Source organism: Columba livia, chromosome 2 (assembly GCF_036013475.1).
Source record: "Columba livia isolate bColLiv1 breed racing homer chromosome 2, bColLiv1.pat.W.v2, whole genome shotgun sequence".
NCBI classification, from domain to species: Eukaryota; Metazoa; Chordata; class Aves; order Columbiformes; family Columbidae; genus Columba; species Columba livia.
The window spans coordinates 279,132-296,083 of NC_088603.1; the positions used below are offsets into that span (position 1 = coordinate 279,132).

The 16,952-nt window shown below is 53.8% G+C and overlaps 1 protein-coding gene across 9 annotated transcripts in view; it reads right to left on the reverse strand.

Moving 5' to 3' along the window:
- Positions 1-16,952, reverse strand: part of SMARCD3 (SWI/SNF related, matrix associated, actin dependent regulator of chromatin, subfamily d, member 3) — a 101,906-nt gene that overhangs the window by 47,839 nt on the left and 37,115 nt on the right. For 7 of the 9 annotated variants that reach the window (XM_065054978.1, XM_065054976.1, XM_065054979.1 and 4 more), the window contains 2 exons: positions 5,904-6,121; positions 3,175-3,217 (listed from right to left, as the gene is read on the reverse strand). In XM_065054978.1, coding sequence (XP_064911050.1) covers positions 3,175-3,217; positions 5,904-6,112 — 252 coding nt within the window. In that variant the 5' untranslated portion in view covers positions 6,113-6,121. Of the gene's footprint in view, positions 1-3,174; positions 3,218-5,903; positions 6,122-11,107; positions 16,925-16,952 lie in introns of those variants that run through there. The other 2 variants (XM_065054970.1, XM_065054972.1) reach the window with 2 other exon arrangements.

Here is a 16,952-nt window from a genome sequence, read left to right on the forward strand (position 1 = left end):
CCCAGCCAGCCCCTGCTCCAGCACTGCTCTATGGACACCCAGCCAGCCCCTGCTCCAGCACTGCTCTATGGACACGAGGCCAGCCCCTGCTCCAGCACTGCTGTATGGACACCCAGCCAGCCCCTGCTCTAGCACTGCTCTATGGACACCCAGCCAGCCCCTGCTGCAGCACTGCTCTATGGACACCCAGCCAGCCCCTGCTCCAGCACTGCTGTATGGACACCCAGCCAGCCCCTGCTCCAGCACTGCTCTATGGACACGAGGCCAGCCCCTGCTCCAGCACTGCTCTATGGACACCCAGCCAGCCCCTGCTCCAGCACTGCTCTATGGACACCCAGGCAGCCCCTGCTCCAGCACTGCTCTATGGACACCCAGCCAGCCCCTGCTCCAGCACTGCTCTATGGACACCCAGCCAGCCCCTGCTCCAGCAATGCTCTATGGACACCCAGCCAGCCCCTGCTCCAGCACTGCTCTATGGACACCCAGCCAGCCCCTGCTCCAGCACTGCTGCACAGACACCCAGCCCGCCCCTGCTCCAGCACTGCTCTATGGACACCCAGCCCGCCCCTGCTCCAGCACTGCTCTATGGACACCCAGCCAGCCCCTGCTCCAGCACTGCTCTATGGACACCCAGCCAGCCCCTGCTCCAGCACTGCTCTATGGACACCCAGCCAGCCCCTGCTCCAGCACTGCTCTATGGACACCCAGCCAGCCCCTGCTCCAGCACTGCTCTATGGACACCCAGCCCGCCCCTGCTCCAGCACTGCTCTATGGACACCCAGCCAGCCCCTGCTCCAGCACCGCTGTATGGACACCCAGGCAGCCCCTGCTCCAGCATTGCTGTATGGACACCCAGCCAGCCCCTGCTCCAGCACTGCTCTATGGACACCCAGCCAGCCCCTGCTCCAGCACTGCTCTATGGACACCCAGCCAGCCCCTGCTCCAGCACTGCTCTATGGACACCCAGCCAGCCCCTGCTCCAGCACTGCTCTATGGACACCCAGCCAGCCCCTGCTCCAGCACTGCTCTATGGACACCCAGCCAGCCCCTGCTCCAGCACTGCTCTATGGACACCCAGCCAGCCCCTGCTCCAGCACTGCTGTATGGACACCCAGCCAGCCCCTGCTCCAGCACTGCTCTATGGACACCGAGCCAGCCCCTGCTCCAGCACTGCTCTATGGACACCCAGCCAGCCCCTGCTCCAGCACTGCTCTATGGACACCCAGCCAGCCCCTGCTCCAGCACTGCTCTATGGACACCCAGCCAGCCCCTGCTCCAGCAGTGCCACCCAGCCTGAGCAGCACAGGCTCCCTGCGCCAACTGCTTCACCACAACAACAACCACGCTGGGAACCCTCCGCCTTTTACACTATTAGATAAGACGTTTTTCAAGAGTAACATGTATTTAGTAGGTTCTCCTGTGCCCCCCAGTTTCCAGAAAACACAAGCTGAAGTCTGCAGGTAACAGATGCTAACTGGCTGGAAAAGGCTCCAGAAGCGGCTCTGGAAGGTGGAGCTTTCACCCCGTGTTTCACATGCATTCCACAGCCACCGGAGCAAATCCTCCCTTGGCAGGACACGGATGCACACAGCATCCTCCCTCCATGACCGGTGAAGCGTGAGGAGGTTCTGACACACGGACTGCAGCCTCGTGGAGACCCTGATCCCGACACAACGTTGTACCACCAGCTCCACCAGCTGCCACTGCTCCGACAGAAACGCCATTGCAGACAGAACTCCGGCAGTTTGTGGTGCCTTATCGTCCATCAGTTAAAATTACTGGCTGACAGCAAGAAAGATACCGAAAGGCAAGAAGACTTGGTGACAGCACTGTTCTGAAAGTATGTGTAAGCTTTTTACATACTTGAATAAGGCTCCGTCTATTAAGGAATCATCATGGATTTGATAAACAGAGGCTCAAGTCTGCTGCTGCCAAACAAGTTTGGTTACCTCTGTTCTGAGACCTCCTTATCTTATAAAGGCACCAGACAAAAAGAAAACAACAAAGGCAGCCTTGAAATGAACACATATTTAAAGCAACAGCCTTGCCATCCAGAATGTGCAATTGTCTCCAAAAACAGTTTCTGTGGGACAGACAGAGGCGAAAGCACAAGAAATGTAGTTTTCATTCTAAGAAAGTACAGATTCCAAGCAGAGCAGGAATGAGGGTTTAAGATAAACACCATGGAGGCTGCAAGTCATTCAAAGGTCTGGATTTAAGGGCAGCTTAGTCCTTTCAAGAGAGCAGCATGAGAGAACTAACGGCTCACCTGCGAGAGGCTCTGCTTTCACAACGTGGTAGGAATTACAAGAAAATAAGTGATAATACGGCATCAGGAGCGCCAAGGCGGGCTCCGCTCCTCGGGTGGCTGGCGCTGGGTGCCTGTGGGCGTCACGGAACAGAAGCCGGGGGCTGCCCGCACGGCCGGGTTTACACTAGCGGCAGACAGGAGACCTGGACACCCCTGTCAAAGAGGCCCTGAGCTCCGAGAAAGCGCCAGGAGCCAAAGAGCCCGGGACCAGGACGTGACGAGGGGGCGCGTTTTGAAGACGAAGGAAGCTCTGGGACTGAGCGGGTTTCGGGGAACTGTACTGAAGAGGGCACGAGAAAGGGAAAGTCTGAGAATAATGAAAGAGAAGGGGAGCAGAGAGAAATTCCCACGTTTAGAAAGCAAGCAGAAGATTTAAGCTCTGATGACCAAGGACAGGCAGACACCAAAAGCTAGACGTATCTCCAGAGATAAGAGAACTAACAACTCTCCGCACAGTACAGGCCCCTAAACTCTGTTGTTTACACGGGTTCCCTGCGGTCCCGCCAGGACACAACCAGCAGCAGCACAAGCGGCAGCGGCTGGGCCGCGGCGCCCCGCCAACAGCCCGTCTCTGGCAGGCACGGCTCTGGCCAGCCTCGCGCGCTGCCGCTGCCGCTGCCGCAGCCGCGGGGAGGCCGCGGCGGGCCCGGCGTGCGCCAGCGCGGGGCTGCGGCGCTGACCCTGGCCGGGCCGCGCTCCCGCCCAGCCCCCCCCGCCGGCCGGCTCAGCGCACTGTCACCCGCTGCCCACTTACTTTTTAATTAGATTTTTAAACAAAAAGTGAAACTATTTTCTAAAGCCCCTTTAATTACACTAAGATGCTGAACTGATTGTGAAGGGAATAGGAAATGAAAGCGACTCACCCTCTGAGGGAGAATTTTGTCAGCCATCTTCCTCCTCTTGGCACTGTACATTTTTTAAAGAAAAAAACACGTTACCATGGTGACAGATCTAGGAGTAACGAGGCCACCTGCTAAATTATCCTGACATCTCCACATGCTGGTGCACAGCTGTGCGTGCATCCGCAGAAGGGTCTCCCCCATGCCCAGGACCCAGGCCCTGCTCTCCGCAGCCCGAGAGCCAGTTTGCCAAGCACAACCCGGGCTGTCTGTTATGCATCTCGGAAAGAAGTGTGCAAGTCCTGTGGTCACGGCACCTTCCGTGGTGCAGGGCAGCACTCAATGCGAGCGCACGTGCCTCCTGTGTCCACAGACACAAGAAAGCACGTGGGAGGGCAGCGCGCACGCGTGAAGCGTGCACGACAGACCCGTGCACGTGCGAGCGGCCGAGCGCCCGTGAGCAGAACGGGACCTGTTCAAACGGACGACACGCATTCATCCACTCACGCCTCAAACTGAGTGCTGAGGAAAACACACACGTATGCGTACTCCATATGATGTACAAAAACACACAGACGTACACTCCCTTCCCTACGCACATACACTTGTTTCATTGTCACGTATTTGCATCACTGATATGCAAAAGCAAGCGTGCTTGCATTTCCATATTTGTTCATCTTTATGAACGCACATGTGGGAACGCACAGGTGTGCCTGTAGCGTATATACATAATGTGTTCATACCCCTACATAAGCACATTTATGTACCTATGCTTCTAAAAACATACTTGTTCTCCTGTACATACGCACCGATGTGTATGTGCCTAAGAACCGGTTCTGTCAGGAAGATTGCCAAACACGCTGTCTTCTGAATTCCTGCATTCTCAGAACCGTTTGTGCCCGCCAAACCCGCTACCTGGCTTTCGCTGACGGGGCCAAGAGGGAGCTCAGGCCCTCCCGGCACGTGCCGGTAACACGCCTGGCCCGACGCCGCAGCTTCCCGCACAAGCCGGGCCCGAGGAACTCTTTGCTGCGAAGGGCAAACCACACCCTTCCTCGGGGCAGAAAATCCATCCACACAGTCACAACCAGCGTCGTGGAACAATGTCCCTTTTTGAAGTGCAGGAATAACGGGACTGGAATGTTACACAGTGGGAACCTCCAACACCTTCCACAAACTTGCACTGAAATAGTTCACAGAACCTGGGAGTAATGCCTGGGCAAGCTCCACCATCCCGGGGGAAACGGGACATACACGCACCTGCAACAACCCCAAAGGCTTGCAATTAAAAAGCAAGTAACAAACAAACAAAAAGCACCAAAAAACTTGGGTCTCAACCAGTTCTCTAAGACTCTATTACAGAAGTGAGATTTTTGTCTCCACCAAACCTGCCAAGAAACAACAACATAAACCGTGGGACTCAATTACTCCCGGATTTGGACCCAAGGTGCCAAAACGCTTGCCTGAAAAAACAGAAAAAATGCAATGGGAAACGACAAGGAGGTGGAAACGAACGAGGAGAAAACACTCAGCACATCATGCAGAGGAGGGTGTGGGAGAAGAATCAGAGGAGCCCTCCTGAGCACCGGAGGCGCTGGCCGAGCTGCGCTGGCGGTGGCCGGGCTGCAGCGCTGAGGGGCTCTGGGAGGGGGGCGCTTCCTCCGGTGAGCTGCTGTCAGCTCCTAGAAACGACCCCTGCAAGCCAGGCAGCAGCAGTGTTCCAGCCGACATCTGCTCTGCGTGTCGGAAGGCCGGGGTTACTTTGAGCGGCGTCCAGAGCGCCTCCGGGTGCTGTGGAAGGGCACGGCCTCCAGGACACACATGCGTCTCTTGTGCACACATGCTGCACTCACACACACTCCTGCTGTATTCAATCTTATTCACTCACAGTGTATTAATATTCTCAGTCCTTTCCAGATGCATCCCAGACATAAGTGCCCCCAAGTTTGGCTTGCTGATCCAAGGCATTTAAGCTGAGCAGAGCAGGGTTCCTGGAGCACTGAGCTTAGGGACATGTTTTACCTACAACTAGACCCGATGACACCACCTGAACACCATCTGAATCTAGATACACACCTACAGCGATTGTGTAAAAGGCAGAACACCCAGATGAGTGCGCCCACATATCAACACCGCTGAGGTCCAATCGGTTGCAAAATTAGTGAACCATTATTTAATGAAGAATGATTCGGCACTGTCTGAAGTGGGCACGATTCAAAAAGAAAGTTCCTTTAGAAAAATCCCTCTGATTCTATTCAATTATTTCCTACCACACCTCTTCATTTTACCTCTAGGAAAGCCTGTGACAGTTGTGAGCTTCATGACCCTCCTGAGTGACCACGCTGTAAGTATTGACATGAACAACGAAAACATTTCTTCCACTTGTCTCATTCATAGATCATTTTGTTAGCTAGTCAGAAATCAGAGAGACTATATGGAACAGATAGCAAACAATACAATAATTGTGGTATGCTAGAAGGTAACTGTTGATTAACTTAAAAGGCTGAACATAATGGCCAGAATTATAGCCAGATAAGCCCACAAACTGCAAAACCAGACATGAGTAAAGGTCAGTTTGTTCCAGAGCATTCGCAAACAAAGAGTAAAACTTAATGTTTTTCCCGCTTTAAGAAACTAACAACATATAACTCTTCCATGCTGTCTCATTCCATTTTTAAGGTATTACCTGTCGCTAAAAAGACATTTTTTCTTCCTGAAACCGTGCTCCCGTGTTTCCTGTCTGCAGCACTCACCTCCTGGTGCGGTTCTGCGTCGCCTGCTGCTGCTGCTGCACCTGCTGCTGCACCTGCTGCTGCTGCACCTGCTGCGGGGCCGCGCGCTTCCTCGTGGGCTCCATCACGGCCTGGGGCAGCCCCGGCCGCACTGACGGGCTCCCGACGTACGGGGGGCCCGGGGGACCCATGGGAGCCCCTTGGTGGGGCATTCGGGCTCCTGATGGCATCCCAGGTCGCTAGGAAAGAAGCGGAACAGAAAGAAGAGTCAGTTTGGTCCCTGTTTCTTCAGCTGCAGATACATTAGTGCATAACCAGACAGCAACTGCGGCAAGTTCCCCCTTCTGACCATCCTGAGAAGCGCTAAGCACGGACACAGAGCACATGAACTCTGGACCGTATCTCCTGGACACCCCAACAGGCACTCGGTGATGGGCAGGAGGCAGGGATGAGAAGCACTGGCTGCAGGAAACCCCCCGTGGTGGGAAACACAGCAGACCGGCCTGGGGCACCACGTCCCACCTCCAGACCGGAGGACAGGGCCCGTGGCAGCGGAGCCGTCCACCCGCACAGCTCACACCTCTGGACCCGAGAACAGGGCTGTGGCAGCGGGACCGTCCACCCGCACAGCTCACACCTCCGGACCCGAGAACAGGGCTGTGGCAGCGGGACCGTCCACCCGCACAGCTCACACCTCCGGACCCGAGAACAGGGCTGTGGCAGCGGGACCGTCCACCCGCACAGCTCACACACCAGTCACAGCTACGGGACGCTCACAGCTCCAGCGACTCCGACTGTGCGTGGACCAGCGGGGAGACGAAGAGGCAAAACGAACCACGGGAACACTGACAGGGCATTTTCCGTCAAGAGCCCGCTCCTTCACCTACACCGGGAGCAGTGTAAGCTCATAAACGACACGAACCCCTCAGGAAATCGTCATGTCTCCGATCAAGCCCCTCAAGTTAAATAAAGGGATGTGGTAGTTCGCAAGCTGCCCCTGCAGACGTTCCGACGTCCTGACATTCGTGTTCACTTCAGCGTGCTCTGAGAAACCCTTTGGGTCAAACCACGAGCTCAATGCCACACAAGACACGCACTAAACTGAATTCTACATCCCAAAGTTTATAGTCATCAAGGAAAAAACACCAGTAAAATAACTACCACCCGTAAAATGCAATTTAAACCAGAGAAGAGACGAGTTCCGTTCTAAGAGTTAACAAGACGTTTGTTTTATGTCTACGTACATGTGAAAACACAGACAAATACACAACCTATAGGCATTTGAGCCAGTATGTGAATAAGAATAACCATACACAAGATTATTTTGAAAGTCAAGTCCCTCTGCAAAGTCTGTTAAGGAAACCAAGGTGCAGCAGCATCTATCATGGGTAAATAATTGGTTAAAGGACAGAAATGAGACAACAGCCGTTGGTTTAGAAAACAACGGAAGGCACCCAGAGTTTGCTGGGACGTGCTTTTCAGCACAGCCACGAGCAGCCTGGGACAAGAGACAAGGAGCGGGGAAGTGAAAAAGCTACCCAAGCTGGCAAAGGTGAAGGCCAGCTCCAAAGAACCGCAGAAGCGCTTCGTGAGACAGAACGGACACTTAAAAGGAACATGAACATGGATTTCAATACGGGTTGAAGGGAACTACATGGGGAAATCAAATCCAGCCATCAACAAAACGACGGGCTCGGAGCTGACCGCTGCCCTTCAGAAACAACATCCTGGAGCTCAAACAGTCACTTCAGGAAAGGACAAAAGTTCACTGCTTACTAGAGGTCAAAGAAAGCCATTAAACCTAATAAATGCCAAGGAGGGGAACCGAACACAGCTGTGCGCTGCCCACGGCTTGGCCCCGCGCTGAATGCCTGTGCAGCTCTGTTCTGCAGCTCAGTGCGGTGGAGCAGATCCCTAAAACCACAAAGAATGGCATGGAAATTGTTAAGATATGGAACTGCATCTGCATAAGTAAAAGTAAATACACGATGGTTTTCCATCTGGAAAGAGGTGACCCAAGGTAACCCAAGGGGGCATTTCTGGAGCTCTGCACGGTCCAGAGTGGCCTGGAGAGGGCAGCGGGGCACCGGCTGCTCCGTGCCCCTTCCAGACGATAAACCATGAGCCAGACCCACACACACAGACACACGAAGGGGTTTGCACACCGGGAGCTGTCAGCCTGAGCAAGCCCTCCCAAAGGGGTGCTAACGGCCCGGAAAACAGCTCCGCAGCGGTACAGTCGCGGCACGCGTACCCGGCGGCCTGCAGGGTGAGGTGTGTGCACCCACAGGGTGTGCGACAGTCCACGCGGGTGGGCAGAAAACGGGGTTTGCACCGTTAATGAACAGAATAACAATTTTAAACATGGTTTAGTTCATATTTATCTCATCCTTTTATAATTTCTAAATATATAATTATAATATATATTATAATAGTACATAATTCTAAATATAATTTGGACCTGCATCTCCGAATTAACCACCCGAGCCCACTGTAGCCCCCAAAGCCCCAGCTCGGTGCCCTCCCTGACCACACAGGTCTCAGACATTCCTTGTGCGCAAAGGAAACCTGAGGAAGAACGAACGGGAGTGGATGGGCAGCAAAGGCCCAGTGGCTGCACTTGGTAAGGACAGAGCAAGGCTGACGTAGCAGGGAGCCCAGCACGGGAGCCAAGCAGGAGAATTCAGCAAGTGTCCATGTAGAAACCGGCTGAGAGAACAGTCCTGAGCAGAGAACAGCAAACAGGCCGAACCGAGGCTCTGCCGGAGCTGGAAACCCCTTCCATAAACACGGAGCTCTGAGAGCTGCTGGAGCAGAGCAGCTGCCCACGCAGCCACCCCCACCCGGGCAGAGCCGGCACAAACGGCCCAGAAAATGCTCTCACTTGAGCCTGTGTTTGAGATCTCCGTGTCTGTCAGCCTGCACGCCGTGGCCTCCTTCCAGCAACGAGCAGGCCTGCTGTTCCCTGTCAGTCACTGGGGACATCTGACATTCCGGAGAGACAAGGTCCTGAGCGCGGCCATCTCGCGTCCGTGCCCCCGGGGACAGGCCGGACTGCGGCGCCGCCGCTCCGCTCCACAGAGGGCACCTCTGGAACAACGGCAGCAAGCCGGAGCTACTCGATTTAGATCTGACATCTTCCAACCTCCTTCAGTGCCCTTTGTTAAGCATCGAAACAGAGAAATACAGAGAAAGCACCAAACTGAGAAAAGGAGACATCTCCAGCAAAACCACATTCGATGCCGCCCCCGCCCCGCCCCAGCCCTTCCCTCCACCTCAGGCTCCTGCCGCCAGGATCGCCCGCCCACAGCACGGTGCTGAGCACGCTGTGCCCCGCTGCCAGCCCACCAGGCTCCCGGACACGCGGACGCTTTTGCCATCTCAGCTGTTACAGGAGAACACACAAGCAGCACTTTATCTAAATGCTTATTTTGCTCTCAAACACATGTACAAGAGAAGACAGAGACAGACAATACATTGAATTTCTCACAGCCTCGATACTAAAGAGCATTACAATACCATCAGATCTTCTGAGGGGGATCTTGGGGCCCACCTGCCTACAGATTCACATCCATCTCTCCCCTGTTCCTCAGGGGGCTGAACCTGCCCTGGACAAGTTCCACGTGTGCTGAAGGCCGCAGTCCAAGCCAGCACCGCCACACACCGTCCCGCGACACCGCCTGTCCCGGGCCACGCTGCTCCCCGGCTCTGTCCCCAACCGCTGACCACCCCGCTTTGCCCCCTCCATCCCATATTACACGGATTACTCCGCACTACTTCAAACACGTCACAGGCCAGAGGACAAACCCGGAGCGGGCTGCAGGCCCTGAGGAAGAGCACGGCGTGTGCCCAGCTCAGGGACCGCTCTCACGGCTCCGACATGAAGGAGCGGAGCTGCCCGCAGAGCAGCGGGACAAGGCCGGGCAGTGCACGGGGGCACACAGCAGCGTCTCCAGAGCTGTCACAGAGCAGGGGGACAAGGCCAGGCAGTGCACGGGGGCACACAGCAGCACCTCCAGAGCTGTCACAGAGCAGGGGGACAAGGCCGGGCAGTGCACGGGGGCACACAGCAGCACCTCCAGAGCTGTCACAGAGCAGGGGGACAAGGCCGGGCAGTGCACAGGGGCACACAGCAGCACCTCCAGAGCTGTCACAGAGCAGGGGGACAAGGCCGGGCAGTGCACAGGGGCACACAGCAGCATCTCCAGAGCTGTCACAGAGCAGGGGGACAAGGCCGGGCAGTGCACAGGGGCACACAGCAGCACCTCCAGAGCTGTCACAGAGCAGGGGGACAAGGCCGGGCAGTGCACGGGGGCACACAGCAGCACCTCCAGAGCTGTCACAGAGCAGGGGGACAAGGCCGGGCAGTGCACAGGGGCACACAGCAGCACCTCCAGAGCTGTCACAGAGCAGGGGGACAAGGCCGGGCAGTGCACATGGGCACACAGCAGCATCTCCAGAGCTGTCACAGAGCAGGGGGACAAGGCCGGGCAGTGCACAGGGGCACACAGCAGCATCTCCAGAGCTGTCACAGAGCAGGGGGACAAGGCCGGGCAGTGCAGGGGGGCACACAGCAGCACCTCCAGAGCTGTCACAGAGCAGGGGGACAAGGCCGGGCAGTGCAGGGGGGCACACAGCAGCACCTCCAGAGCTGTCACAGAGCAGGGGGACAAGGCCGGGCAGTGCACAGGGGCACACAGCAGCATCTCCAGAGCTGTCACAGAGCAGGGGGACAAGGCCGGGCAGTGCACAGGGGCACACAGCAGCATCTCCTGCATGCATCCCGGTCCCAGTGCTCCACTGGTGGCTGCGTTCCCGCACGCTGTCCATCGCCGCTCACCGTCCGTGTGGCGAGCGCTGCGCCTCCCGCACGCCGCCCGCGCCCCGCACCCCTGTCCCTGCTCCCAAACACGCACACCCGCCTTTCCACCTCTGCCCCGTCTGAACCTCCTCTGAACCACCTCTGTCCTCCTCCCCTTTGTCATTTCTTCATGCGAACTTCTCAGAAATGAAACAACATTGGACTGCTGCTTTTCTGTGTATTTCTACTGCAGAGGCTTTTCTCAAGGGACATCAACACCATAGCAGCCAAGTGCTAAAGCAGAAAAAAGAAGAGTTCCTGTCTGGACTCACCAGAGAGAGGAAAACAACCCAGAGAGCTGACAGGTAAAAGTAAAAGAAAGCGTCAAGAAAATAAAAACCAAAAATGCCCATAAGAGCCTTACAGAAAGGGACTGAGCAGGGAGTCACTGCAACGCAGCCCAGCAGCGAGCGGCACCCACGGCGTCCTGTTCTGAGGGACACAGCGTCCGTCTCGGCACCACTGGCACCCCCATGGCAACAGTGAGCAGCCACCAGCCCACGGACACAGGGACCCACGGGGATCGGGAACGCAGGGACCCGCGGGGTCTGAGAACACGGGAACCTGCGGGGATCGGGAACACAGGAACCCATGGGGTATGAGAACACAGGAACCCACGGGGATCGGGAACAACAGTTACCAAGAATACGAACAGCATGTTTTAAAACTGAAAACAGAGCTACCTTGGCTAGACAACATATCGTGTTAGTGCATTACAGCAGCTACCGATTTCTATAAGGCACCAACATAAGGCAGAGGAGACGCCAGATGCTGTCTGAGGGTAAGAACGTGCCACTGGAAGTACCTGGAACAGTTAAGAAATCGAGAGCAGACTGATATTGTCTGATGGCAACGGGTTTCTGACCGCACAAACAGTGTCCCACTGCATGTGCTGCTTCAAAATGGACTCCTAGAAGTACAAGAAAGCTGCAGACAGCTCCTCTGCTCTCGCTACAGACGTCACCTCATACGAGTTCATTTTCTAACGTCTATTAATCTTCTAGATTTAGTAAGCAGAAACATCAGCCTTGCAATTCTTCGTGCTCGTCTGCCATATTCACCTTCCTCCACTTCCCAAAAGCTCTCGCCCATTTTCATATAATGTCCATGACCATCCAAAAATCTTCAATTTAGAAAACATCCATTTCCTGAACTGGGAACTGTAACTTGAGACAAAGTGCAGTGATCACTTTTCTGTGTCATGCATGTCCATTCACGGCTCAGAAAATCAGACAAACCTCAAACGAGCACTTGGATGCACCCAAGGAAGATAAAAAATCTTTGGGGTTGAAACCACCAGACCCTATAGACTAAAACATAAATCTTTGGGACTGAAGCCACCAAACCCTATAGACTAAAACATAAATCTTTGGGACTGAAGCCACCAAACCCTATAGACTGCCTTTGAGCTCACAGACCCGATCACATCCACCGCTGAGCTCCAGCGCACGGAATGGAGTCGGTGTGAAGAACTCGGTGTCTGGGTGAAGCAGCGCCAGGTGCTGCCTTGTCCCTGTACGGCGCGTGTCCTGCCGCTCCGTCACTGCAGACACTGCGTTAAATTGTTCACTGTCACTCTTTTTGTATTCCTACAGTATTTCTTTTTTAGAAAACAGAAGAGCAACTCAAACATCTCACATCAGTTACATCTGTGCCACGATATTCATCTGCAAATCCGAATTTTCTCAACAGGCAACTCAAATTTGTTCAACAAGCCCACATTGCATAAAACCACGACAACTAAGGGCAAGGCACTGATCTCTGTTAAAGGCCTCTATAGAATTAGTATGATTTTCTTGCCTTAATTACCTGTGAACTTTTCTACACTTGTCAGCCTGCAATGAGTCCGGGGCTGGGAAAGGACAAACCTCGGGTCTCCGTGGGCAGCTCACGCAGCCCAACACCGTGCAGTGTTCCCCCCCAGGCTTCCGCAGGCACGGTCCCAGCCAAAGCCCTTCCCGTGGGGAGGTCCCGGTTCCTCCCGGCTGCCCCGAACCCGCTGGGCACAGCAGGGCCCGCGCGGCACACGGCGCCACCGGACCCGACACGGCCACGCCGCGGCAGCTGCAAACCTGCGCAGGAACGGGGACACGCTGCCCATCACGGTCCTGAGGCTCCTCTCCAGCCCTTCCAGTGCCGGCTGACCTGTGCTCTGACCAGACCGTGTGTAGAGCCGTGATCATATAAAAATTAGTAGGATACTTTTCATTAGCTCGCCTGTTCTAGTGGTGATCTCTGCAAACTGACGACTGTCTGGAAGAAACAGCCACCTTTATCCACTTACAACAGATCACTGTTCTATTTGGGGAGCATATATTTAGTTCTTCCCATTCTAATGAAACAAATATAATTTTTATATCCTACTGAAATGTGAGTCCTTGAGGTCATCCAGTCCTTGCTTGTCTCTAAGTAGTATCACGGGTATCTCCATTATCTTTGATAGGTGTTCACTTCTTCAACCAGTGCCTAAAGGCCTCTAGTGACAGAGATCTTACAACTCGCCTAATCAGCTCCCATCCTTACGTATTATAAATAATCTTTTAAAAAAAATTCTCTTCTAGATTAAGTCTTCACGGGCTTCCCACCACCACTGACCCCCGAGTTGTTCCTGCCTTGCTTGCTGGTCACGCAGGTGACCAAGATCAGGAAAACACTCCTGTAAGTATGCCCTGGATCTGCGGTCACTTCTGCGTTATCCTCTGCCCCATCTCCTGACCAGTTTAGCTGCTTCCCCAGCGGCGGCTGCTCACGGTACACCCAAACCTTCCTTAACACTTCATTTAAAACCCAGCGATGCATGAGGACATGCAAAACCTGCTTACGAAATCAACTGCTTACTCCCTTTTCCAAATCACCGATAAATCTGTTAGACACTCCACACGTATCTTTGGGGCATCACACCTGTCTTTCTGTCTGTTTTAACGCTGGCAACGAGTTATCTACCACTGCCTGACACACCCATCGCCACGATGGCACGCGCTGAGCCCGCCTTCCGCCGCGACAAACGCCGCCTCACAGAACAGCGTCTGTACCCACGCAGAATTCTCGGGATCCGAGACGCAGATAACTGGACAAAACGGCGACTAAGGACAAGCAAAGAAGCCACGTAAGTGATACGGAGGTTCGTATAAATTAGCAATCTCAATGTGTAACTAATATTAAGCTGTAGAGATTAGCAGGAACTATGAAAAAAACATATATTAGCAGAAAATAAATATGGATAAGGACTTATATTAACGGGAAGAGCTTCCTGAGCACAGCACAGAGGACAAAGAACAAGATCGCTATGGGAAAAAGAAAGTAATCTGAAGTGACAGCAAGTATATTGTAAATACAGATATGACTTGATGGTTGAGAAAGGGACACAGACCTTTATAGGTGTATCTTGTGTACAAAAGGCAGGAAGATTGGTTTTGGAAGGGAGATAAAGTGGGAATGGAAAGAGGACGCAGAAGCAGATTAAAGAGGTCAAAACAGCACAAGAAAACGAACCTCTCAGCAGCTTCTTGTGCGGGGACGACACCGGCAAGGTCGACGGCACGAGGCGCCGGAAAAGACGGAGCCACGAGAGGACAGATGTTGGACAAGAGCCGTGGCAACATCTGCACACGCGCCTGCCCGGAGACGGGGGGACCTGACGGGGTATGGGCGCAGGGGGAACGAGGGAACGAGGGAACTGTAACAGGCGTTTCAGGGCTCCAGCCCGCGGGGAGGCCGGTGACAGAGGACAGAAGAAACAGAAGATCACCAACGTGGTTTGGTCAACACAATCTACGGCAACAGCTGGACACTCGGAGGGAGGCGTCATAAAGACTGCCTGAAATGTACTGCTGGACAGTAGAAAACGCATCAATAAAGAGACAAATCAACACAAATGTGGTGATTAAAGCTATATTTATCCATAAAAGTGCCAGAAATAGAGCAGAGAGGAACACACACACACAAAAAAAGAAGAGAGGACAAAATAAAGGATGGAGCCTTTGGGGAAAAGATTTTCTCTCTTCCCACAAGAACAATGTGCAAGGCCCTGACGGAACAGAACAGCAGCAAAGAATCGTAAAAACAAACAACCGACAGAAATGTAACCCCTGTGAAAGAGCCGCTGACCACAGGTGTGACAACCCGTCAGGAACTCAGGCAGGAGGAGAATGAAGCGTCACACCTGAGATTTCTACCCATAACGAGGTGTCACCGTTCAGGGTGTCGGGACAAACAAGGCAGAACAAGGAGAACAAGCGCAGACCCAGGTGCGCAGGAGCACAGGGCGAAGCGACCTTAGCGCAGGAACGTGTGTTTCCAGAAAGATCAAGTGAACCCAAAAGGACCTGCCCCTAGGAACCCTGCGATTCATCCTGTTCACCCAGCGTTCACAGAGCAAAAACCATCTCTCTGTCTACTATTCACCTCTATTTACCTCTTCTTCTTCTAGGGAAGAGGGGAAAAGAGAAAAAAGAAAGGCGCATCCTGCCATAAGAAAATCGAATAATAAATAAGTAACTTGAAGAGGACACTTTTCCCTGAAATTAGAGCAGAATCAGACTCCAAGAAATGGAAATAAAACTCAATAGCTAGCAACACATAAACTCAAGGTAACGGCTGTGACGGCACATTCTTATTTGGTAGGATACAGGACCAGGGGTGTTAAAATGAAGTTATAACTCCTATTATCTCTTTTAAGCAACAGAAGACTGAGTACCCCAAGCTGCGCTTTGATCAAAATGAACCCCAGCCAAGGAAGAACCTGGGAGGGCAAGCAGAACTGCAGGAGATGGTCAGGAGGAGAGGCGAGGGCACCAGCCACGGCCACACCAGGACGAGAGCCGGGGAGCCCGGCGCCACCGGCACACGGCGGGAAGGCGGCCAGCGAGCGCACACGTTCCAGGTGAAGCGGATAGCCAGGTAAGATGCCACTAGCGGCAAAACTCCCAGGGCAGAAAAGACAGAGTTCTCCAGCATCCAAACAAGTAATGGAAATGAGCTCTGCTAAATGTATTCTGGTATAGATCAAAAATTCCCACGTTTCAGCAGCCAGCATGCTGCTTTCACGTGAAGGCCGTCTACATGGGGAAGAAGCACATCCACAGAACTGTTTTTGCCACTCCTCTTGATAGTAAAGGAAGACGACTGGTGCGCAAATGCCAACAGAAACCATGGGAAAGGCAAAAGCATCCCCTACATCCACCGCTCCCAACCCACCCATGGTTCTGCCCAGATACAGCCATCAGGAGCAAGTCACCCCAATACCCCCAGCCCCACACTGAACCCGTTACAGACCCGCGCATCGGCTCTCCCGTCACCCCAATAACCCACAGTCCCACACTGAACCTGTTACAGACCCGCACACTGGCTCTCCCGTCACCCCAATAACCCACAGTCCCACACTGAACCCGTTACAGACCCACGCACCGGCTCTCCCGTCACCCCAATAACCCACAGCCCCACACTGAACCCGTTACAGACCCGCGCACCGGCTCTCCCGTCACCCCAATAACCCACAGCCCCACACTGAACCCGTTACAGACCCGCGCACCGGCTCTCCCGTCACCCCAATAACCCACAGCCCCACACTGAACCCGTTACAGACCCGCGCACCGGCTCTCCCGTCACCCCGCGCCCGCAATCTCCAGCTCCTGCACTCTGCGCCACATCCCTGCTCGCCGCTTCAGAAATACAGAATGCCACCACAAGGTCCTTCGTCTTGTGAGTCCCACCATATCAGGATTTGCAGGACACACTATGGATCCTACACATCTGGAGAAAGATGGAACTATGGAGACAACTTAGGAGCTTCACAGATTTCTGTGATCTGTGCACAAAAGCCACCACCTGATGTCTTCAAAAAGGTGTCGCAGGAGGTGCCAGAATCCTCAAGAGAGAAAGCACTCAAGACTGTCAGTATCCAAATAATATCTGCATTCCTTGGCGCTCTTTAACAGTCTTATTTTTGTTAAATATGTATCAATACAATTAATCCAAATGTTATAAATGGTGACTGCTTCCAACCACTAGAGAGTCATTTAAAGAGCATCGTTTCCAATGCAGCAAAACAGGGTTGGCATTTCCCCTTAAATGGAGATCGAAGACCTGATTCTTAAACAAAAGCTGGAACATTTTTAAGGACCTGAAGGATGGCTTTAATGACGCATGGCACCCTGAAACTCTCCTGTGGGTGCGTGCCCATAGACTGCCACAGATCTGCAGAGCTAATC